Below are 25,445 nucleotides of genomic sequence, written 5' to 3' on the forward strand. Positions count from 1 at the left end.
TGATTTTGATCTAAGCACTTAAAAGTCATCTTAATAAAAAATAAACAGTGAAAGTCTCTGTAAATTTCACAAAGACTGTATCGAAATACATACCACAAAAGCTCTGTTAAACGGATGTCCTTATAAAAAAAAATATTTATCTTTACCGTGAAATGTTGCTAGTCCCAGTTATATATTTCTACGTTAAAGCATAGTTAATAACCGGACACAAATACTTGTATGGTCGGTGTTCACTTAAGACAGCTTTTACTGTATAATGATTCTCATTGACACAGGCAATTATATCTAGCAAATATATTCAAATCCAACTAACGAAGTCTAGAAAATGATAAATGAAAACTCAGATTGAGATATGGTAACTAAAGAAATTCCAAGAAAACATTTTATCTTAAAAACAGTTTATGCATAGTGCACGTGTGTCTTTATCACGCAAATATTACAGAAATATGCCAATATGTCACTGTGTAACATTAATTTTTCTCACCGACCTAAACTAAAGATACAATATCTCTAAGAAATATTTCCTTCTTAGTTATGATTTTCATGTAAATTTCTAGTGACATATGGCAGTCAGCTTCTTTCCGTATGGGATATTGCGGATTATTATTATTACATTTAGTTTTAAAACTCTCATTAAATTTTTAGCTGCACCCACTCATCCTTATATTTCATAACTGTCCTTTGAATTCCTATGCTTCATTGTCGACATAATCTCCTTGGCTACGGTACGGTCTATGATAAATAACTCATGACAAGTTATATACATATTTGAGTAGTTTTTTCTTTCCTTTTTTCTCAGACCCCACGTCTCATGTTATGCTGACACGTAAGAAGCATAATTCTTCTAATTGCTGTCACATGGTGATGTTCCAGCTTATCTACAGATAACTGTTTACAGTAACTATAGAATCTATATATATTGTGAAGTACTCGTTGCATTGAATGAATCGTATGTTTTACACCAACATTTATTAACTAGATAATTAGTATCTTCAGCAAATATAATTAATAAATATAACATGTAAAGATTTTCACAACAATTAAGTAAAAAGTGCAATTTAATATTAATTATAGAGTTTAACAACAACAACAATAGAACAAAAAAAAAATGTCTGATCTCAAGTGCGATAACTGAATAAGCTCAATTATGCAATGTAATTTTGTATTAGATTCAGATTTTCTTCGTCCTCAACGCCGGGCGTAGTAATGCCAAGGCTTTGACTAAAACGCTGCGGCACATTAGCAACGGATTGTAGAACGTTGCGCACCACTGGTGTTTGTTGCCTTTGAGGTGTTTCAGCTGCATCCGTGTTAACATTAGCACTTGTGTTGGATTCCATTATGGTAGGCATAACCGATGCATGTTGAGTAACAGGAGTTGTGCCACTGCTACCGGTGGCACTACTGCCAGCCCCACCCCCAACGTTTCCGCTATTAACTTTCTCTGGCATTAAAGTGTAAGTGCTTGCATTGCCTTCGGTTATGTTAAATGTGTGCGCTGAACGCGATGTGGGATGCCAACGATTTAGCTTCATTGATGATTTTCGATTTGCGCCGGCACTACTAGTTGCAGTGTGCTTCTCCAACAAGTTACTAATCAGTTTGTCCAATGCCTTCAAGTCAACATTCATTCTGGAGTTTCTTATTGAATTTATGCGACTACCAGGGTAACTTCCAAATGCCGTAGTTGCCGTATCCGGTGCGTCACGTTTACTAAGTCCTGCAATTTTCGCTAAACGTTGTGTCAGCTGTAATGAAAATAATAACAAAAGCAAAAGTCAATGCAAACAACAAAATTAATTAAATGCTTCAAAACATAAAATTATTTAAATAATAAACTTCAAGAAATTTATTATCTGCACAACACTCCGTCGCGTTGGTCAATCTGTCAGTCCGCTCGTTTACAACGATTGGACACTCCTACTTGCAATTGTTTTTCATTAACTTCCACTTGAGTTTCGTTTGTTATTACAGAACTTCTTGTATCAATTATTTCTTAATTATTTCACAATTAAATGCAATGCAACTCAATTCAATCTCATTCAATTAAATTTGGTTAATTTCATTAATGCAACGTAGTGTCTGCGCTGTGGTTTGCTCCCAGATTCGAGCACCTCTACCGCCCACTACGCCGATAATTTTAATTGATGTTTCATTTCCGTTGCAAAGTGCTTCCGTTTCCCTATTTTCTCCATCCGGAGCTCAGCAAGAACTTTTTCATTTTCATGTATAACAACATATACAAACCATACTCCATTACGCTATTACACCAGTACGGCATCTCTCCATTACCTATACTCCTAGGCGACCCGTCACAAACCATCAAAGAAGTGGCAGGAAAAAAGTAAAAGAAGGCGAAAGTTGCATTGACACCAGCAAATGACAGGAATCGACAGGAGCCAACTGAGGCGTGCTAGTGGTGTTGCTTAACGTAATTGAGTATCAATGCGGTTAAAGTGAAAAATTACGGTTGTGTACTCCTGCCCCCATGTCCGCTCGTCGAAACTTTTTCTTTGGCTTACGCTCGAAGTTTTCATTTTTTACTTGGTTTTGGTTCAACTGAAACGGCTACACCCAAAATGGGGTTAATTGAGTTTTAGTAGCTCGACTCAAGCAACAACTTTTTTGTACCGCTTTTGGTATTATTTTTGGAAAACATACACAAATATTTAACAAATTGAAGAAACAGAAACATAATTTTGTTTTGGTAGTTTTTTTAACTGTGAACCTCATTTGGTGAGAAAACAACATTTAATTAAATATAAGTTACAAGCTTTTAAGAGTTTTGAAGTTGAGTTTCCTGAGTGCTGATGGAATATGATGAACTCAAATAAAAATTGGTACATAGTGCAGGTCTGTTGGTATAAAATGAAATTTACGCAACATAGTTACTTACATCTTCTGTATTTCCGTATAATTGGCTTCCACTTGCATATATATTTATATGAAACTGAGATCCTTAGATTTCACCAATCAAAAAAGTTTTTGAAATTTCACTGAGACTCAATCATAACCAGTTATGAATATGATACATATTAGATGTAAATTAAAATAATTAATAAAAGAACGCAACTATCAAGTATAAATATCACAATAAAAAAATTTAACTTATCTAGTAACCGTGCGGGAAAGAGGTTAGAGTCTTTTCGAAGTCAGGCATACCTGTTATAAGAGGCGACTAAAATGAAATAGGCCTCACCCGGGACTATTTGAAGTATAAATGGTAGTATCTTTTACTAGAGGCAGTTGGCTAGAGGTGTGAATCTGGTGCCACGGGTGTCAGGATCCACAGCTTCGGCTGCCTGACTAGTTAAGGTAGAGATGAGTTGTCATTAAAATTTAAAGATACGCGGGTACAATGACTGCAATCAATACTTTCGTTCGATGTGGCTTTTATCTTTACACTATACTGATATGTGTGTTAATAATACCATGATGTAGTGATAGTAGCCCACTATTAATAATTTTACCTGTAAGTTTACCCGTTTCACAATTAAAGATAATAAAAATCTCTAATATGGTTAAAAGCACCACTTGTTTATTTCTGATTTCACTACTGAAGTAGAAATAGAAATGCGAATTAACAGGCAACTGACTTTTAACAAAGCGAAATCCTGCGATCAAGGTAAGTCGTTAATGCTACAACCGACATCAAAGACAATTAGATGTTTGACTAAAGACCTAAATTTCGCCTGTTTGCGAATTCCTAATATCAATTGGGAACTACATGTTGTAATGTTGTTTTTGTGGTTCAAACCAAAGTTAAATAATTTGAAAAAGTGTCACCACAGGTATATGACACCTGCAGAACTAAATTTTACCTTTTTAGAGATACCCACTTTTTCAAAACGGTAACGTTATCTAACATACCTAACAACAGCATCAGCTTCTTTGCTTTTTTTTTACTTTTCAGTCACCCATATAGTTCTGCCAATAAGAATTTTTTTTGGTTTCTGGTCCACTGGGTTGTGGGCGAACTATCATCACATAATTGCTCCATACTATAGAATAAAATGATTGATCGATATTTTCATCTAGATCTTTTCAATTCCAAAGAGTTCTGAAAACTTGTATTAAAATAGGTTAAAAAAGTGATTATTTTCCTTAAATTCTGTGGTAAAATCAGAAATCGTTTTTCATAGACCAGTAACTCAATTCCTGTCAATTCGACTATTCATGAATGCTGAAAACTATGGGATTTATCTTCATATGAAGACAACTATTTAATAAAGCTCTCGATGTAAATATACAACGCCTTTCGGGTAATTATGAATAGTGTTGTTATTCTGAAAAACTGATTTCATCATTATTTCATCATTTCATCATAATATCGTCAAGCTGTTGATTTGTCTGTATCAGTAAGCGATTCCTCGCTTACTAATACAAGTTGCAATATTATTGTACCTAAGATTTAATCATATCAGCATATTATAATTTACTAGTCTATATCTAATCTGGCAGCACTAATCTGAAGTTGTTTAAGCAGCGAGCAACATGTATACTATGTTGTTCCGTGTAAAAGTTATCTAAAAAACACACTGATTGCAACAGCAATTTTTCTTGGTTAAGATTAAGTGAACTGGCCCTGGCTGTTGAAAAGGATACAGTTACAGACGAAAAATGAAAACTGACAATAAATAAACCACATTGCATGATTTAAAGTTAAGTTATGTTATGTTATGTTGAATCTTTTCCGGGGTTTGATGATGGCTGGGGGGTTTCTGCAGAATCCCACCCATCTCACTGATTAATTTGAGTATTCATCATATCGCCGTGATTATTCAATGATTGATCTGTGTACCGCCCCGTGCGGTTAGTGATTACTCTGAGATTAGATAGTACTAAGTAGGGCATCCTGTCGGTTTTCGCAAATAACTTCAGAGCTCTGTTCCTTATGTATCGATCTGTCTGACCGGATCTATTCTAAGGTCTCTTAGCATGTCATTCGTGCGGATGTACTGTGGCACTTTGAAGAGCCTTTGGATAGCCTAACTTTGAACAACTTGTAGCTTTTGGATAGTAGAGTAGGCTGCTTTGCTATACGCGACACACATATAAAGTAGTGCTGGTCTAATTATCTGATTATAGAGAAGCTTTCTGTTTTTGCCGCTAAGGTTGTTTTTTTTTAAAACTGATTGTAAGCAGTGCAGTGTTTTTGCGCAACTATTTCTTTTGACTTGTATGTGCTTGTGCCAAGTGAACCGCTTATCAAACGTGATTCCCAAGCATTTAATGCTGTCCTCCCAATTAATCGCGATGCCTCCAACTCTCACTATATGTACGTATATTTTCATTGACAGTCCTATGAAGCTCGCATGTTTCAGTTTGTTTTTTAATGTTCGCAAAAATTTTATTATTTTAATACTTTGATTTATTTATATTAAAAAAATCACAATTTTAACGTAGCTCGGAATCTATTAAATACTACAATCAAAGAAAATCTTTTTATAAAATAAAGTCAGTATCTCATTAACTGTGTTAAAACTTACCTAATTACCAAGTTCTTAGATTATAGCTTATTTATTTCTTACTTCAATTTGTTTCTTGTACATAAATAGTTTTGGATTTTTCCCTACTTGCTTAATATATTAATTTGCACTACTTAGCTTAATGCTTCATCTACTACAAAGTCTGCACTTAGAAATTTTTGTTTGGACCTTTCTTTCTCCTTCTCTTCTCGTCCTCTTCTTTCACAGGAGGATTTAATGCAAACAAAAACAAAAACTCAATTAATAATTTTTCTACTAAGTGGAATGCAATGAGTAGCGTCTTGCTGCTGCCATCGTTGCTACTGTTGCGACTGCTGTCAAGCATACAACGTCGGACGTTTAAAGTTAATTACCCGCAATTAAACAAATCCCGGAAGATGTGGAAAACTAACCTCAATCATTATTCTCCAATTCTACGTTTTACTTTAATTCGCGTTTGCTCTCATCTTGTGCATGCGTCTTTGTTTTTTTTCCGTATATTTTCTTTTTATTTACCCCACTTGTCTTCCATACTGTGCCACAAGTACTTAATCCAGTGAAACTTCCTCCCGCTGACTAGTCGAACACTGATGCAGTCAAGCAGTGAAACAGTGAAGCACTGAAGCAGATATAAATCAATTTGCCAAACACTTTTTCAAAGGTCATACTAAGACGCCGAAATGAGAAGTTCACAAAAAATTTGAAGAAAATGTGAAAAATAAACAAAGCATGGGAGTAGTGAATTACTGGGTTAAAATGGACAATTCATTGAGATTTATAAGTATTGCGGCTGCACGAAGAAACACTCTCGTGAAATCAGAGCCACCGGACACAAATTGCAACCTGAGCCAAAAAACTTTCAGAAAATAAGAAAAAATAGAAAGAGCAAACCGGCGCTGGGTCAACAAAAAATGAACTTCGGAAGTCATTGAAGTTAAATTGTGAATATCCGATTGTAAAAGTCGACTATAGGCTTTGCCTCGCATCATCAGGAAAAAAGAATATGTCACCGGAAATTGGCTCAAAATCTAAAAAAAAAACGAGAAGTAATGAGATGAAAATGTACAATTTAGTTACTCGTAATAAAAAACTGAGTCAGTGAATTGTGAAGTTCCGGATTAATCGTCGTATACTATTGACAATCATTGAAATGAGTTGAAGTTTATCATTACCATCAACCTTAAATTTATATTATGAAGTACCTATAATTACAAGCACAACATACACACATAGGTATGTATGTATGAGTAGCAATACACATATGTATATGTGCTAAATGCTGACAGCCATTTTCGCTATCAAAGTCAATGATGGCGTCAGTCGATGATCCATCCTTTTATACGTTTTATTTATGAATGGAACATGACATAGCTATATTGTCTGACCAATGATGCTCAAAATACAAATCTACTTTCGCAGAAAAATAAACATATTTCCAGATATTTAATGTATTAATTCTACAAGGAAAAATACAAATATATTACATTCATTAAAAGTAATCAATGCATGTATGGTAAACATAACTTCTTAGAAAAAATATTTGCCGTAAATGCATATTATAACAACTCCATGTATCACTCTCCTTGTTCACTTCAACTACGTACCATCAAAATCGTGTGACATTTTTAAGAATAAAAACATAGGCTATCTAATTTATCTAATTTAGTAGGTTTATTGAAATTAGGAATGTATTAGTTACTGCATGGAATAATATCACCCATTGTAGTAACGGAGTCACTGACAATGTGCACTCTGGTATCTATTGACAATGTGCAAAAATTCACTTGCAAACTTTAAAAGCTGCAAATAGCTCACTTCGGAGACCGATAACAGAAAAAATTTTTCAAAAAGAAAAATCATTCTTTTAGGAAAAGTTTGTCTTATTCTTTTGGAAGACAAATAAATATTTATATTAAAAACAAAAAAAACAAAAAATATCTTCTTCGTTGAATGCTTTTTTAGGGTACAAACCTCAGGTATTTTAATATAGAATATTGAAAATAGAATACATCAAATCGTCAGCTTCATACGAATGAAGATATATCAGTAGATGCACCTTCCAATAACTAACTTTTTACATGACGAACTTAAGCAGTAAATAGGTTTCAAAAAGCTATTATTTCAAAAAAAATGTAGTTCATTCGTAAGATCTAAGCAAAATCATTTTCTTTTGTATTGGATAATTTCGAATCATCTAATATGTGATTTTGTTTTCCTCTCTTTTCCTCAAAATTGTTCTTGAAATCATAACAGTACTTTCACAAACGCAAAATATATTCTACCCAATCATTGAGGAAATCGCATTTGTGAGAAAAATCTCACACACAATACGAATAAATAAGTGCTATATTACAGCACGATAGTGCTTTAAGTTCTTGCATTTCATAATACTAAGTTTTTCTGTAATTCCGAAAATATTTTCGCATGATAGGTTGTAGAATGTTTGTTAATATATGAAACATGATTAGAAGTGAATGAATTTTTCACCAATGTTGATCTGAACATTTTCATCAATAAACGACAGGCTTTCCATTACTCTATATTACTCTAATTTGTGCACATGCCCCGACGGAAGATAAGAATGACGACACCGAGGAACCTTCTATGAAGAGCTTGAACACGCATACGAGTATGAATACTGTCCCCATCATGATATCAAAATCGTTGTAAAAGACTTCAACGCAAAGATGTGTAGAGAAGGTATCATTGGTGCTACTGTCAGAAATTTCAGCCTTCATAGAAAACTTCTGATAAGGGAACAAGGCTGATTGATTTTGCCGCAGCTAGAAACATGGTAATTAGTAGTACCAGTAACATAGCTGTCACCTGATTAAAACACAAGATCTCAAATTGATCGTGTTGTGATTGACAGAAGTCATGTTTCCAGTGCCTTGGATATGTGTAATATTCAAGGAGCTAACTCCTCTAATCGGATCATTATCTTTTTGCATCCAAAACACAGACACGTTTACGTGCGATGAAAAAGGTACAGCTAACGATTCCGCAACTTGACTCTCCTAACATCTAAAAAGTGTATTTGAAGGAACCGATAAACGCGCGCAGTAGAACCACATTTCCGACTCCATGCGTACCGGCTATCATCGTTCACAAAGATACAGCTGGTATGACCAAGAGTGCCACCACTTGCGGCGCGCGCTGCTAAAGAACGATATCAGCAGAAAAGAAGATAAAATTCTTTTCAGCCAAAAAAAGGAAAAAGCAGAAAGATGTGAGTACGAAGCATGGCTTGAAAAATCTATCAATAAATTAATGGCTGAAAAATGGTTATAAATCCGGAGTTAATTTCTACAAAGATGAAAATGGTAATCTGGTGATAGATGTCCCAAGCATGCTTCACATTTGGAGGGATCACTTCTCGAACCCACGTAATGGAAGGTAGTAGTAATAAAAATTTGCAATCATTGACGAAAAAATAAACCATAATTAAGTTAAAACAACTATAACGCGGCTCAAAAACAACAAAGCTGCAAGTGCAATGGTTTACCGGCTAAGCTGTTTAGAGCTGGTGGCGAAAGGCTGTTAAAATCCATGCTGCAGCTGATTCGTAAGATATAGTCTGATGAATGCATGCCCAACGATTGGACTTTAAGCGTGCTTTGCCTAATCCACAAAAAGGTAATCCTGCAAACTGCAATAACTATCGTATCGTACAAACATACTATGCGAAAGATTGAAGCTGATCGTCAACAAACTGATTGGACCTTATTAGTAAGGCTTGAGATCTAGCATTCCACCCTGGACCAGATATTCACAGTGCATCAAATTCTGGAGAAGACTCAAAAAAAAACAAATCGATACACATAACTTATTTGTCAATTTGAAAGCTGCTTTTGACACTATGACTAGAAGCGCTCTCTATGAGTACGCGTTGTGTATAAGTATCGAAGTAGATGGCGCGTGTGACACTAAAATTCCACATGACAACGAAACTGAATATCTGCACTTAAAACCGCATGTTAGGAAAAAACGAATGGAGCTTGACATAAAACTCAACAAATTTCACCACCTCATCGGCAGGCACTCTAAAATAGCAATCTATAACAAACTAAAACAATAGTATATACAAATTCTTAAGCCGGCTTGAACTTATGGCATGCAATTCTGGGGTTGTACTGGCAAAAAACATATTGCAACTATCTAAGGCTTTCAAAATAAAGTACTAAGTGATCTCCACCGTGACTTTGGGATGTTAACAGTCGACGCCGTGGCTAAAAGGTATGCCATGTCGTCACAAACAGCGTTTGAAAACACTTGCAACGTTACAGAATCCAGTCTTTTCTAGGCGGTTGCACTATCTACATGGCTAGAAAGAAAAACAGTGGCAGACCTAAGCAAATTAGCTTCGTTTTTACAATAAATAACATATTCCAATAAAATTGCTGATTAGTACGTCTTATTTGTTATTTGTACTAGGTGGAATATTAACACGATTTCTGTCTATATTATAAGAATCGTTAAAAAAAAAATTAGGTATTTTATTTTGCATTTTTTCTAAAATTTTCTCTAGTTTATTATAGTTATAAATTTATTTTTTTACCGAATAAACGAAATTGACATATTAAAACAATTTCCAAGTACACAAAGGACAAAGCACCTAAACTACTCAAAAACAAAAACTTTTTAGCTCTGCTTTGAAAACATCAATCGACAAAAGAAAAATGGGTTTTACAGAATGACAGCCTCTCCCAGTGTTGATTAAATGAGTGCATCCATATGTAGAATTAAGGGTGCTTATTAGTAGCAACTCCATAGGATCGCAATTTATAACTAAACTGGTGAGACGTAACATTTTCAACGTCAATATTAATTGTCAAATAGTCTAAAATTATTAAATATATGTCGCGTGGATTTCATAAATTTGTCTAGTTTACAATTTCTTATGTGGTGAGCTTTATCTTTGTTCATGTAGTTAACTTCCCATTAAAATTAAGAGTCATATTATATATAACTGATAATAATGCTTTTGACTGGTATACAATAACTATGGCAACGGTTTTTTAGTCTCGCCGAAGTTTAAATTAACTCTTTCTCTTACTTTGTTCAAGGACTTAGCTGAAGAAGAGGAATACGAATCACTCGAATTCTTTCAATTTGAATCTGTTTTGTTGTCAGATGTTCGCTTTAGTATCTTATTACAATATCCCAATGCCACTCAACTTAACCTTTTTTCGTCCTATGTTATGCAGGAGCATGACCTCCTGCACCTTCTGTAACTAACAATAAAAGTATTAAAGTACTAGAATAAAAAAAACAAATATATGTTGAAAGAAACTAAAAGCTGGTAATTCACAACGAAATGAATATGTTCCGCCCATGTCAAGTACCCTAATATTAACTTCTGTACTTACTTCACCAGCAGCGTTACTGGAATAACTCATCCGCTTGACCTTTTTGAATGTAACGTCGTCCTCAGCTTCCTTAAGTGCTTGCTCTAAAACTGTATTCAATTCATTGTTTCGCGGCTCTTCCAATCCTTTGTAGGCACTGCTTTCGGAGTTTTTTGATTGTGTCGAATTCGGATTATTATTCCGTTTTTGTTGTGGTGATATTATGGAAAATAAAATAAATCGAAATTAAATGAAAATTTTGAATATTTTCGAAGGAAAAGCGAGTGTGTTTATTTTTGTTTTCATTTTTGGAAACATACACGCAGAATGTCACATAAAAATGGAAAAGCAGTTAAGCGAAAAATTAAAATGGCAATTGAAGCACAACTGTTATGAGTTATTTTATTTTTTTACAAGTACTTTGCAATGTCTTCTCTGAGATTTGAATATAAATTTTTGTGTATACTTAAAATATTATACTTGCTTTAATTCCCTTTTGCTTTTAATAATTTAAATGGACTTCCTATTTGCATCTCTCATCTCGTTTGGGCTGTAGATTACCATTAATTACTTTCCTCTTTAAGTCCTTTATGGATGCAGACAGAGCAAAAGATGGAGACAGTTCAAAATAAACTAAAAGAAACTGCAGATTTCATTTCGCATTAATTAGCCACTAAAATCATTGCTGCCTTTTTCACTTCCGCTCCAGCTTCTCCTCAATCTACGTCAGCTTTTAGTTAAATAATGTGATTGTTTTTTGTTTTGTTTGTTTCCTTAAGAATAAATCACAAATTCAACATTTTTAAATTAATTAAGTAGAATGCACTCCACAAAAGTTAGGAAAACTTCTTCGACTTTTAGAACCGAAAGCGCTTAAGTGCTGTTCCAACTTTAAGGACCAAGCATAATAAGGACGTACGTAAGTACATATATTAAGCGGAACTCTTATCGAAACTAAGCTTAAGCAATACTTTGCGGAAAATTCGGTATTTAACTTTGAGATGATCAAAACGTCTTGAAAATGTTGGTTGCTTCTTCGTGCATCTCAAAAGACTTATAGGTGTAATTCCAGTCTTACTTTTGTTGAGAAAACATTTTTATTAAAAATCAAAATAGATTTATTATAGAGCTGTAGTAGCTAGCAGATCATCATAGATGCTAACACTTGTAATCGAGTGAAAGAGATATATGTTGCTGTCATATGAATCAATTAAATATTGCTTATGAATAATACATTGATTTTTTCCGGAAGCTACATGGTTCAATTTACAATATGTAGTATATTGAGATAAAAACTGATTAATACTGCAAGCTATGAATTGATTTTGTCTCAAAATAAATAAAATTTTGAAAATGCTAACACCTGGCAACAGAAAGTAACTTACTGGATTCGCTAACGGGAACTACTGGATGCAGTTAATGATCCTTCAAGTCTATAAAGGACAAGTAATTAAGTAAAGCAAATAAACGCACACAATATTTTACTTTTGAATAAGAGTTCTCAGCCAAATAGTTATTATATTGAATACTTAATATGAAAAGAAGTTGTAATTACTATTCCATATCTCATAGTTCTTATTAGACATTATTATTCAATTCACTTATAAGTAACAAACTATATATATTGTAAAATATTCTTTATATGCTTTTTACTTTTCTGAATCAACTGACGTAGGTGTAATGCAAAACAATTCTTTTTTTTTTACCTATTTGCATCAGTTCTATATTCTTATTTACTATTTTATTTGATTTTCCCCTTGTTTCCAATATCACAAATATTTTATGTAAAATTTATCTTGTATCTTTAACTTTTGCGGTTAAATTAATGCTGCGTGACAGAAAGTAAATTGCCACAATAAAATCAAAGCAAACATTTCTGAGGGCATAAAAAGCTGCATCAGACTTACATTAAATCCTAATAAAGTGTTTCTTGAGTCAAGGCTAACTCATCAAGTGAAGCCCACTTAAGTGCTTAGGCACACAATCCCAGTAAACCACATTAAATAAAAAACCACACAACTAAAAAACTAAAGAAACAACATTATTGAACCTTTATAGTTAAGTGGTCAGGAAATAAGAAAAATAACTTGCCATTGAAACCATAAAAATTTTCTACTGCCCACTAAAAAACAACAAAAAATATGCGTGCTAGTTCGGCGATGTGTTTTTCGCCTGTGAACAGCCTTCATTTATGTGGCGGACCCCCGAAATACTGCGTACGGCGTGTACGGAAATTTGTAATTTCGTCCTTGCTAGTTGTACGCCGTCAGAACAACTGACTTACGAAGTTTGATGCGAAAGTTTATCTGATGATTTTATCGTTTAATTCGGAATTTTTAGATGGTCTAAGCACTTAAACTAAATTACGTATTTTTTGACATATTGATCCAAAGAGTAAGCGTCATCAGATTGCTTTGCTTTTGAAATCACTGACCAATATTTATTCCTGCACTAAAAATAGAATTACTTGATGTCAATACGTGACAACTTAGACCAACATTTTATCTTTATTAACATTGTTGCATTTTTGTTATTAAACAACTTTTAAATATAACACTATAAAGTTAAATATATTATTCCAAATGTTAATTTTCATTCTTCATACCTCTCATTGACGTCCTCATATCATCAAATACTCACGGATCACAGCCGGTTAGTAAAACATACCAGAGGATTGAGTCTCAATAAAAGACGATGAAAGTGACTCACATCTGCTTTGTTACTGCCCATCGCACAGAGAGGAAGAGCTTCCTTTTTTTAATATCTTGGTCAAGTCCAGTACTTCCTTTTAAAAAGCTTTTTAGCATTGCCAGAGGTTTAATATGGTTGTTATACCTCAGAACTTTTTGTACGGCAACACAATGTACCAATAGTCCTAAATGGATCGCGGTATAATCTAATCTAACTTTACATTACTTTCAAGGATGCATTTACTTTTTTGCAAAAGCAACGCGATCAAAAATTTATATGAAGGCAGTGGGATAAGTTAAAGGTTCTTACTCGTTTTCTATCACGGAACAACTCTTAAAATAACATTTTAATGCGGATAATATGTCGCAATAATATGTCGTATTATATATTGCATGCAACGCGCATTAATTCCGTTTTTCACGGCAATTATATTGTCGACCACCATTTGCATCCGTACTGGAACGTACAGCAATAATTTGTACAAAAAAGTTTTAATGAAGTTCGGAAACTTCGAGTTGAGTACAGCATCGATCAGTTCCTTTCAGGACATTATCAGAATAAATTTCAGGCAGCAATATCTTTGCTGCAAGTACTTAAATTTTTTCTGCATGCGAAATCAGCGTACTCTTTTCTTTAAGGGACATCAGCGTAATTACACTAGCACACAGGAACCCTTCAGCAGTGTATGTGTGTATGTGTGTGCATGCATTGGGTGTACAGGAGTCGCAGCACAAATATTTACATTTGTAAATTGTGTTTTTTATGAGTTGCACCCAGCAAAAAATGCTTTCGGCTAAAGGGAATTGAATATGTTAATATGCGCAATTGTACGTGAAAGTGTATGTGTAAGTTATGAGCTGCTGCTGGGGCTTTCGCACACACACTACTCAATTACAGTAGCAAGCAGCAACAATAAACAATCAGAAAAGAAAATGAAAGTACAACTAAAAACGAAACAACCTAGGGGAAAGACAAAACAAGAAAACAATTGTGCACAAATAATAAACAAAAGCAATGCAATAAAAAATTAAAATAAAACAATACTAACAATATAAATGTAAAGAAAAGAAATGAAATGAAAATGAAATTGAAAATGAAAATGTAGACAAGAAAGCAAGAATGAAATTGGGCGGCAAAATATTGGCGGCATCTATAAAATGCCGCAAGCAGCGTATACGCCGCTTGTGGGTAGCAGCTGCGACGCATAAATTGCACGACGCATACATGATACGAAATAGTAAAGCAGGTAGCAGGCATGAGGTGGGGAAGCAGACACAGCACATGTCGCTTCCGCCGTTGGGTTTGTTATTTGCAGAAAATTTCACGGTCTGTGGCACGGTTTGCCACAAAGCAAGGAGCAAAGCTGATTTCTCATAAGTGATGTGACAGTTGTGGGAGGCCAAATGGAGTTCGCATTTGAGGTCAGGGTTGGAGCTATTGCTGCTGCCTAAGTTGGCACATATTAAACTATACTTACGTTGATAGTTTCTGTCTGTGGGTGTCTCGGCTCCCTCGCAACGTGGAACGATTTGTCTTGCGTACTGTACGTAGATCAGTTTCCCAGAATCTGCAAGAGGGAAAAATCAACAATTTGCATGAAAATTTGCCAAATAAATTTGAAATTTATTCCTATTGTGCGATAAGAAACCACTTAGAAATTATACATAAACAAGGTGGGCACGGGAGGAACTTTGAGAGCAACATTTCGCAATAATTCAATCTATCGTATGATAATGTGAAAACTTTCTCCATATATTAAGTAGCATACAATTACCGAAAAACGTTCACGAAAGAGTTGCAAACTTTCAAAGAATTTACTCTTCAGTTTCTTAGAAAGATATTAAATTAAAAGAAAATGATAAGTATTCCATAAAATATATATTAAACGTTTATAAGGACGTTTGTGCGTTCATACTTTCAAAATACATAAAAATTATTTGAATATATAATCCAACATTACTTTAATTGAAATATTTTGTGAAAATGTAAGACAAACCTTCTTAATGTATTAGTTTTCTTTTTAGGAACGCAGTGCAACTGCTTGCAGTTCAATACAGTTTATATTCCAAGTACCATATAGTTTATAGTTCAATATAATTTAATTTTACCAATGGCTTTGCCTCCATTACCAAGTTTATCTTCATCCATTTTGGTTTTAAAATTAATTCTAATTTTGCTCAATAGGCTCACTGGAAAACATTTATTCCTACTTTTAGCTTTTCCACCACTACAAAGTACTACCTTATCTATTTACTACCTTATTTATAATAAATGGACTGCATTATCAAATATAGACAGAAAAGCAGGTAAAAAACCAACAGTTCTGCTCTTACTGCCGGTCTTTTCACAAACGCCTAGTGTTCAAGTATGAGCTCGTACTTACTCCCTTATCTTAGAGAAATTAGAATGTTCAATCAGCAATTGTCTTATGCATTTTTCTACACATTTTTTTGATAGACTTAAGTTTATTATTAGTATAGACATTTCTCTAATAATCTAAACTAAATATTACACATTCGTATTGGCTCTTTTTGATTTAAAGAAGAAATACCTACTGCAATTTGTGTTTTATTGGCAACAAAATTAAAGTCATTTTATAACACTAATGCACAAAATGTGCAATAATTTTTTGGCGAAAAACAAGTAGAAAGATTTGTTATTAATTAATATAAAATAAAAGTCACTTTAAATCTCACCTTAAGATACGTCAAAGCAGCTGCCAAAACTTAAGCTTTGATTTAGTTGTTAAATTGCAGATTTACTATGTCAACTAAATCTCGTTCAAATTGAGATTATATTTTTAAGTATCCCAAAAAGTTGTCATATTTTGTAAGGATGTATTCATATGATTATTATAATTATATTATTATTATTACCGCTTTTTGTAATCACTTTTCTCGGTTAAGACAAAGTATGGAGGTCATCGGTCATAATATGATTCGGCCGATTATATGTGCAATGAGGAATAAAACAAGGAAGTTCAACTCATTTCAGTTGAAAATGCCACCCTCAGTTCATCTGTCACCCTCGTACACCGTTTCTTCTTAAATATTTGGTTCAATGTCGATTGATTTGCACAAATACAAGTCAATATACTCTTTTATATCTTATAATCTTTTATAAGATTGTAAAAATTCATACGAGTACCTCCAGAAGATTAGAGTAAAAATTTAGATAGGAAGAGATAGGAGAAGCTGGAGTCGTTAACTAATAGCAGCGCATTATATTATATTATATTATGTTACGCATTATCAATCCGTGGGGGCCTATATAATTATAATTAAAATTGGCCTAACAGATTTGAGTATGGAATAAGTTCATTTGTGTTTAGGGTGAATTGGTTTATGTATAATATTAGGCAGTAAAGAATTATAGAAAACGCATTTATTTATAACATGTCTAGAATAGCTAGCTTAAACATCTATTTTGAGAAATAATGAAATTGATCTAATATTGTCTTTAATTATTATAATATGTGAGAGTCAACTTAATTGTAGTTGGGTAATAAATGAATGTGAGGAATCCTTGATTCCAAAATAAACAACATCGTCGCCATTTTTCTCAAGTGTATAGACAAACAATACACGGACCTCGAAGCCCTATATGACAACCATTCCATTTTGTGGTCTGGACTAAAATTTTAATAATAAAAAATCAAATCGATGGAGACTAAAGATATGAACTTAATCTTGCAGAGTGAACACAGTATTAAATTATTTCAAGAAATAATTTTTTTAGTCTGTTTTTTACAAAATTCCAAATGTATCATACAAGTCACTTCCTTCTTACATGAACGTTTCTATTTGATTCTCATTATGGTTTGTTTATACAGTATTTTGTATTTTGAGCAGGACTCGGTCATGTGATTTCAGCTCACGCATTTCCACATGACGCCTGTCTTATGTTGTTGTAATTAAAGAAATGGCAAATGGGCATAGTTTGGTGTCTCGTCTGTCAGCAGAAAAGTGTCGTTAATGTTGTTTTAAAAGCTGTTATTTCAAATGGTATTAAGTAATGAATTTTTACACATAAATCTGATTAAAGTGAATCTTAAAACCAAAGTTCAAAGGATGAATATAACTGTACTAAATTAAAAACTTTTGATTTTCTCTGGTCTCAAGTTCTTTGATTCATTTAAATTTTAATGATAATGACTTTAAATAATATATATTATCAAGAAAATATAAAATAACAGTCAATCTAGTATAGTACTTAAGGAATTCTTTTATCTAGAATCAACACTTTTAGTATGCACAATAAATAAATGACAGGACTAGCTATCAATTCATACAATTTACTATGGAATTTTTTCTTAAATCTTTTTGATATTTGATACTTTTATAATTACTAGAGAAGAATTTATTTATTTATTTTTAAAAGAATTATTCTTAGTTAATTTCGAACAATTTATAACAGACTTTGTTATAAATTTTGCACTTCATGCATCACAGATCTATTTCATAAAGGATTCAGTTTATCCTTTTATCCTTTCATCTTTAATTACGTATGACTACCTTATTAAGCCGACGTATGACTACGTATGACCATAGATCATTCTTTTACAAATGGAATTCGTTCTAACTTGTTTATCTTCAATTGAACTGAAATTTTTGTTTTTCTCTTAAATCTCAAAGAGCTATATCTCGGGATACAGCTCATAAATTTATTTCTTAGAATATAAGTATTTATTGGGTGTACTCTCTATACATTTCAGACTAATAGTAAAATCACCATATCTTAAGCTCTGTACATTATAGGAATAAGGTTTTGCATATTTAAAATAAATATACAAAAAGTTGACCGTAAAACGAAATGCCGTTAAATGAAACAAGTAATCCCATATATATGTACAGAAAATAATTAAGCTGGTTCCATAACAAAAAAAAACCTGTATATAACGACTTCAAAAAAAAAGAAATAAATTTATATTTTATAACTAAATCTGATATATATTTATTTACTGACATTTATATTTAAATGTTAGCTGTTTGACTTTTTTTGTCGCCTTTTTAGAACTTTTTCGCATATCGTTACATTATTGAAAAAAAAAGGGATAGTGCACTGCGATCTATTTTGATATGGTTACATAGCTGCAATTTTAAAGTCACTGAGTACTTAATCAATTCTATCAAAACACTTCTTCAGAATTTGGGATGTTTATTTACTACTATTATCTGATATGTTTGCCTTTTCCTGATCGAAGTCTTCTGAATTATCTAGTTTCAGCAGTTTCCGATGTGTAAGCTCTTCTCTGTCGTTTCTTAAAACTTCGCTGATATCATCTATAATATAATCAGCAAAACCAAACTCTATCGCCGTTTTAACAACATCATCTTTAATATTTTGACGACTCATTTTGACCATAAACACTTGTAAAATTTTTTATGAGATTTTATTCGTATTTCCTTCCACAACTGATTTATGTTTACTACGGCATCTTTAACGTTATGGCTTTTCCAGAAACTTTTTTGGCACCTTCAATTATCTGTTACTTGTATGAGCATTCAAAAATTTTTGTAGATAATGCGTGATAAAATTTTATATAGCACCTTGATCCCTTAGCTGAAGTCAAGTCAATCTTTCACTTAAGTAATCATTAATTCTTAAATTACAATGAAGAGATTTACAAGTGGGCTAATAGGTTGAGGATTATTAGTTGCTGCAACTTATAAAATATTATCAAAACAAAGTTTGAAATGTTAAGTGACATATTTTGATGTTTCAATATATGTAACTTGTTTTTAAAATTATTTAATATAATGGGGTATTAATAATAATCAGAGTGAAAGTTTCTTCAGTAATTACAAGATAATCAGTTCAATACTTTAATATAGTTTTTATTACCTCAACTAAGTCAAGAATCTTGAACTAATGGTTATCTATTAGTTTGTCAATAGCCTTCATTCTATGCAGTTAATTTAGAGGAATCTGCAGGGAGGGCGTAATATATCTCAAAGGTCGCAGTATACTATTTCGTCGTACAAAAATATACGCAGAAGTAACTCAAAGTAATTGAGATTAATTACGTTTAATAGTTTTTTTAAAGCATTTGCTTGAATAAATCAACTACCGCATTCAGGACTTCAATTTAAAAGTATTATATATGTAACTGTGGCTATTAATGTAATTCATACTTTGTTTTTTCATTAAAAGCGTAAGCAATTGACTCTTATATTATTATTTATCAAAGCAATGCTTCTCCTTATAAATTCAAATCATATTAACCAAAACTGAATCATAAAAACAAAATGAAATTGTCTGTTCCAAGTAACCACAAAATATGCCAGCTTAAGTCACAGGTTAAAAATGTTGAAATATGTCACATAAAATAAAAATATACTGCATTGTGATATATTACGCATTTCTCAAACAAACTCACTTAAAGCTTACTTTCACTTTCGCTGTCATTTTTATTTTCATTTCTCGGAGAAAATTCCATTTCCCTTGCTTGTTTAATAGCTTCTACGATATTTTGTTCTCATGCCGCTCCCAGAAGTATGCTTCTGAAATTAGCTCCGTAGTGAATACAGACAGAATGGAATAGATATCCCTGCTGCATGAACGTGTGTTAAGAATAATAAGCTTAAGAATGTGAAATTGAACAAAAACATTCTGGCCAAAAGAGACATAACAATGGAAGTTTTTAATAATATTAACAATACAAACATTTTTTGTCTTGGCCAAGGAGGATAACATCTGCAAAACTATTGTCTTTCTACTGCAAGTGCTATAGTTTGGTTTCAGCATAAGAAAGCCTCATTCTAATGTATTTGCTTGACGATACTTTTATATTTTTGCAGTTTAAACTGACGTTTGGCTTGAACATAAATTGATTCTATAAATCAGAATAGTCCTATGATTGTCAAATTAAATCATATGAAAGTAAAATGTTTCTCTCTGAGCAAAAAACACTCAAGGTGAAAGTGCTAACCGTCTAGACTAAACTTAATAAAGCCAATAAATTAATTTCAAAGAGACAGAATAATGTATGAAATAACGGAAATTATTATATATTTTATCTGTTCTTTATTCATGCCGTTAATACATGCTGAGTTAATACTGTTATTATATGGATATTGTTAAGCATTTTTTCAACTGAAATTACACGAATAATATTTCATTTTAATGCTTATAAAAATGTTGGTAGAGAAATTAAATTAATTCGTAGTCTCACAGTTCTTCGGCTTCGACTTCGACATTGTGTTTTAAGCAAAACAAAAATATTTAGTCATTAAGCTTAGAGCAAATGTTACCCTAAAAGAATAAAGAAAAATTCACTTAAAGTTATTAATGTAAATTGATCTTAAAATCATAACAATTTTACATTTTCTTTACTTTTTTAACACATATTTAAGTTTATCAGCTCATGCAATAGTAATCCTGTATCCTAAATTAGGATTCATGGTATTGCAAGTTTTCTTTATCTGACAGTCTCTAAAAAAATTTTTTGGGAACTCGTGTAAGCCTGCCGTCTTTGTAATATTAGTTGAAACTTTTTCACTTTTTCAGGCATCTCAGATGTTTGTTTAATCTGTTAAAACGCTTTAATCTCAGATTAAAGATGTTCTAACTTTGTAAAACAGTGAGACAAATAATAGATTTTGTTAGTTGTTTAATCGTTGACATATGTAGATTTTGATATTTAAAAAAATTTGTTCAATAAAAGGTCCCCTCTTTTCTAACCAGACTTACCATCGCTATGATCTGATATAAACAAATAGGTCGAAAAAGAAAAAAATTAATAAGAAAAGACATCTGCATTATGACCAGATGTTCTTTATTAATGAGGATAGCATGCGTGCCTCAGAAATTGTCCAATAAGTCACTTGTAGCATGCCTTTGGTAATCTTGGTGCTATACATAAACCTAAACAGCTTTTCTATTTCACACTTGCCCGGACTAACTAATTCCTCCAAGAAAAAATCTTTCAATTAAATTACTGTTAGTATGGAGAAAAGTAGACTGTGGTATAGCAATGGTTCGATCGTTTCTTTCATACCATGATTTTGACAACTTCTACAAAAGACGCTAATGAAGACACCCACTTTATAGTGCACACATAACTAAAAAACAATACTCTGTAATAACGGCCCTAAGCAGATAGTAATCACTTTTTCTATTGAAAATGTTTTCTTAATAGCACCCTATAAATATCAATAACCCTGTAGAAAATTTCTTTTCCATAATAAGTGTTATTAGTTATAACGTTTGATCGATTTGGATATCGTTTTTTTGCTGTTGCTCTAATGCATATACTTGCTATTGATTTCGTCCCTTTTCGGTGCTGTTAACTGGCACATGAGTTCCGTTTTGTTGCCATTTTTGTTGTTGAATTGTTTTCATTACTTTCATTGGTTTTAACGCTTTTAGCTCTTCTACATTTTAGGAGCTATTTTGCTTCTCGTCGCTTTCGACACTCAGAAGTGGTAATTCGTTTTCTAATTTTTTGTGCTGGGTTTATTAAAATATATTTGTTCATCTTATCTTTCAAACTTAAGTGCTGCAAGTAAGCATTTTCGATATTGTTTACACGAGAAACTGCATCTATTTGTTATGTACGGTTATTAATTGCGTGATCCTGATTTGAAGGCATTATATCTGTTAAACAAATCTGTCAATGAAGACATCATATGTTTATTCTAAGGCTAGCCATTGCGTTATGTGAATTGTTTTACAACCGCTGAATGGACTGAAGGCTTGTTTAAAAAATGGTGATAATTTTTCACTTTGAATTTTCTTCAAATTGAAGATATGAATATGGCAGGTAATTGGTTTAAAACACGAAGCTAAAAACCACAGATCATACAACAGGCCTTGTATTAGTTTTTCTGCACGCAAAATTTTCCGGACTTTCAATTTTATGATTTATTAATTTGTTGATATGTTTCGGTAATCAAGAATAGAAGACTTTTCTATAGGGTAACACAAAAGTTTATGTTTGGGTGGACAATTCTCTAACATTCACTACTTTGAAAAGCATCTTAACTTAACGGATGATAAGTTAGTTAACTAATTTACTTAAATGGTCATATTACCCGTTACCCGCTACTGGGTTTCGGCCTGACGCAGCATTTGTCTTCAGGTCAATCTGCTTCAAGCGTGCCTTCTCCAGTCTCGTACTTAAGTGTGGTTATTGTTGTCTCTCCTTGATCACTCTACCGGAGACAAGATCTACCTATACGTCTTCTTCCTTCAACTACCGTTTCAAATACTTTTTTTGCTGACGCATCATCATCCATTCTCATGACATGACTAAAAAAGCGAAGCCGTTGGATGTTCATTTCTCGAATTTTGTCAATGTCGATCAATTTGAGTTAGTACACTATACTGAACTTATGAAGAAGTATAGTGGTATACGCACAAATCGCAGGTGCCTAAAATGAGAAATTTTGGGTCGCTCAATTTTCAGAACTTTCACAGCTTCATTTTTCGTAGGTAAGAAATACCAATCACATCACAGAATGCGAATCGACATTTTTCAAGCGTTGGAAAAATTCACAAAGAAGTTGGTAAATAAACTTTCACATGTATCTTTCATACATTCCTATTCAATTCCCAGTTAAGTTTTAATATGATAGATTAAATCTCAAACCATACTACATGTTTATCTGTGCCAATAAAAACAAAAAATAAATAAAATAAAAGAAGAATAAAAATTACTACAATTTAACTTTTGAACCATTTTCTCGCTAATTTCGAGAACATTAATAAAAACATATCAATTCCCTGCTAACTTATGCAAATTATGCTAGTATCGTAGTATTTCTTCATACATATGGCAGCATCTCTTAAGTGCTTTCATTAAAAACATTCTAAAAATATTCAGGAACTTTGAGAATAAACAGCGAGAATGTTTTTATCAATTTTATTCGCTTTTATTTTCTTTTAATTCGTTTTCCACTTACCGCTTTAAGTCCGGACTCGCTGTGTATGGCGCCGAGACTTCCTTAATTTTCAAAACTATTATGGCGGTGATAAAAATGCAAATCACATTCACCACAGTCAGCAGGGATGACACAATTCCATTGATCAGAAATTCCGTTGGCAAATAGTCCGTGTACAGAAATGGATACGATGTGTTGCCATTTAGAGGTTCACCCTTCAGATGCGGAATACGTTTATCGGGATATATGAGCCAAATGCAGGCCAAAGCCCAGAAGAGCCCCTACATCACGAACAACAACAAAAAGCAATGTTAAAAGAGAATAAATAATAGAATGAGAACAGTAAGTTGCGGTGAATGTCGGCGCAAAAAGGAAATTGAAAATTTCGGCGACATATTGATTTCTATATACTTTTTTGTGCACTAGGCTTAACGGCTACAGCGAACGATTTTCGGCTTCATGTATGTATGTATATGTGTAATATGTTTGTATGTATTTTGTTATAAGACACTTTTTCATTTCATTTTCATCTTATATTTATGTGCGCTTTATATAGAGTGGCACGCATACAGGACCTCATATATGGGTTATGAGGTCGTTGCTTAGCAAGGAGTAACAAAGGAGTATGTGGTTCAAAGCTTCTTTACAACTTCAAGTGAAAACGATATTGAAATGGGAAACAATTGTGGGAGGATGCAGCGTGGACAAGGAATCGTAAATAAAGAAGCAGCATAAGTGCTAGCAACACTTATTTTCCTGGTGTGTGAAAATATCGCTTGTACAGACATGTATGTGCATGTTTGTGCATGCATGTGTACAATATGTTTGCCGTGAAAGTGTCCTTGAATTGGTGGAAATTATTTTTGTCTGAATGGAAAGCAAATGAAAATGACTCAACGTATATGTAACAACTGTGAGTTTGTTTTCCGTAACAGCGCCAGGCGTAAGCATGTGTAAAACTCATTATTTCGTACGAACGAAATTCATAATGAGAATTGTAACTTAAATACACAGGAGATGATCTGATAAAATACGTGCGTTTTGTGGAATTGCAAATTAATTTAAATTAAACCGATATGAATTTCGTTTTATGTAAAGTCATACTCTTTGTTTGGATATTTAACAAAATTTATGTATATTGCATGAAATGCAATGTTTGCTCTATAAATAAAATTGCCACTTGACAATTCGGAATATAATTAAAAAAAAACTGTAAACAATATTTGGCTCATTTATTTTCTTATATACGAAACTTTGAAATAAAAGCACTTTAAAAACAATTGTATCCTTAAACACAATTGAAAAAGTCTTTAACTCTTTTGGTGAAACTAACATAAGTAATCAGAAATCAAGGTCTGAACAATGTTGAATGGAAAGTTCACCATTGGCGTAAAGCCTTCAAGAACGACATTACTACAAAAACATAACTGTTAAACTGGAAGATAGTTAAACGTTCAGGATGCCTTGAAAATTTTTCAAGAAACCACACTGAAATGAACCAAATTACAAAATATATATACACTAATATTTATCTAAGCATCTTGCTCTTATTACATTTCCTAATAGTTTTCACAAAGCGACTAATCGGTATAAAGAGCTCATTAACAAGTCGAAGTGGAAATTCGGAAAGCTGATATATTAATCGGGTTAAGCCAGCGTATTATCTTAATATAGGGTTAAGTCCGCTTCATGATAGCCAATTCATTCCGCCAGCTGTAAACAGATCAAGTTCGAAGCAAATACTGTTGAAAAACAAAAAATCAAGTTCGATGCCCAAATAGATAACAGGATATTTGTCACATAGTTTTCCAGATTATCAAATGGAGCATCTTCTTGTATTGTTTAGTAACAGAAAGATCCATTTGCCGGTTAAATTTACGAATAATTTTGGAAACTGACAAGCTCTGCATGCACTGCAACTTCGCTCGGACATATTTCTGATTCATCAATCAAAGAAGATAGTTCAATAAAAATATTGAATTAATTAATTAGTTTAATTTTTATAAATTCATTACTTTTATTGAAAAATGAATTAATGAAATGAATGATTGAAA

The 25,445-nt window shown here is 32.8% G+C and overlaps 1 protein-coding gene across 1 annotated transcript in view; it reads right to left on the reverse strand.

The window, feature by feature from the left end:
- Nucleotides 1-1,109: 1,109 nt before the first annotated feature.
- The window catches only part of LOC119689640, a 96,174-nt gene continuing 71,838 nt past the window's right edge, over nucleotides 1,110-25,445 (reverse strand). The window contains exons 10-13 of the mRNA XM_038104512.1: nucleotides 23,413-23,672; nucleotides 14,985-15,074; nucleotides 10,838-10,973; nucleotides 1,110-1,748 (exon numbers count right to left, since the gene is read on the reverse strand). Coding sequence (XP_037960440.1) covers nucleotides 1,146-1,748; nucleotides 10,838-10,973; nucleotides 14,985-15,074; nucleotides 23,413-23,672 — 1,089 coding nt within the window. The 3' untranslated portion in view covers nucleotides 1,110-1,145. The remainder of the gene's footprint in view (nucleotides 1,749-10,837; nucleotides 10,974-14,984; nucleotides 15,075-23,412; nucleotides 23,673-25,445) is intronic.

The sequence above is a fragment of the Teleopsis dalmanni genome, chromosome X (assembly GCF_002237135.1).
Source record: "Teleopsis dalmanni isolate 2A chromosome X, ASM223713v2, whole genome shotgun sequence".
NCBI lineage: Eukaryota > Metazoa > Arthropoda > Insecta > Diptera > Diopsidae > Teleopsis > Teleopsis dalmanni.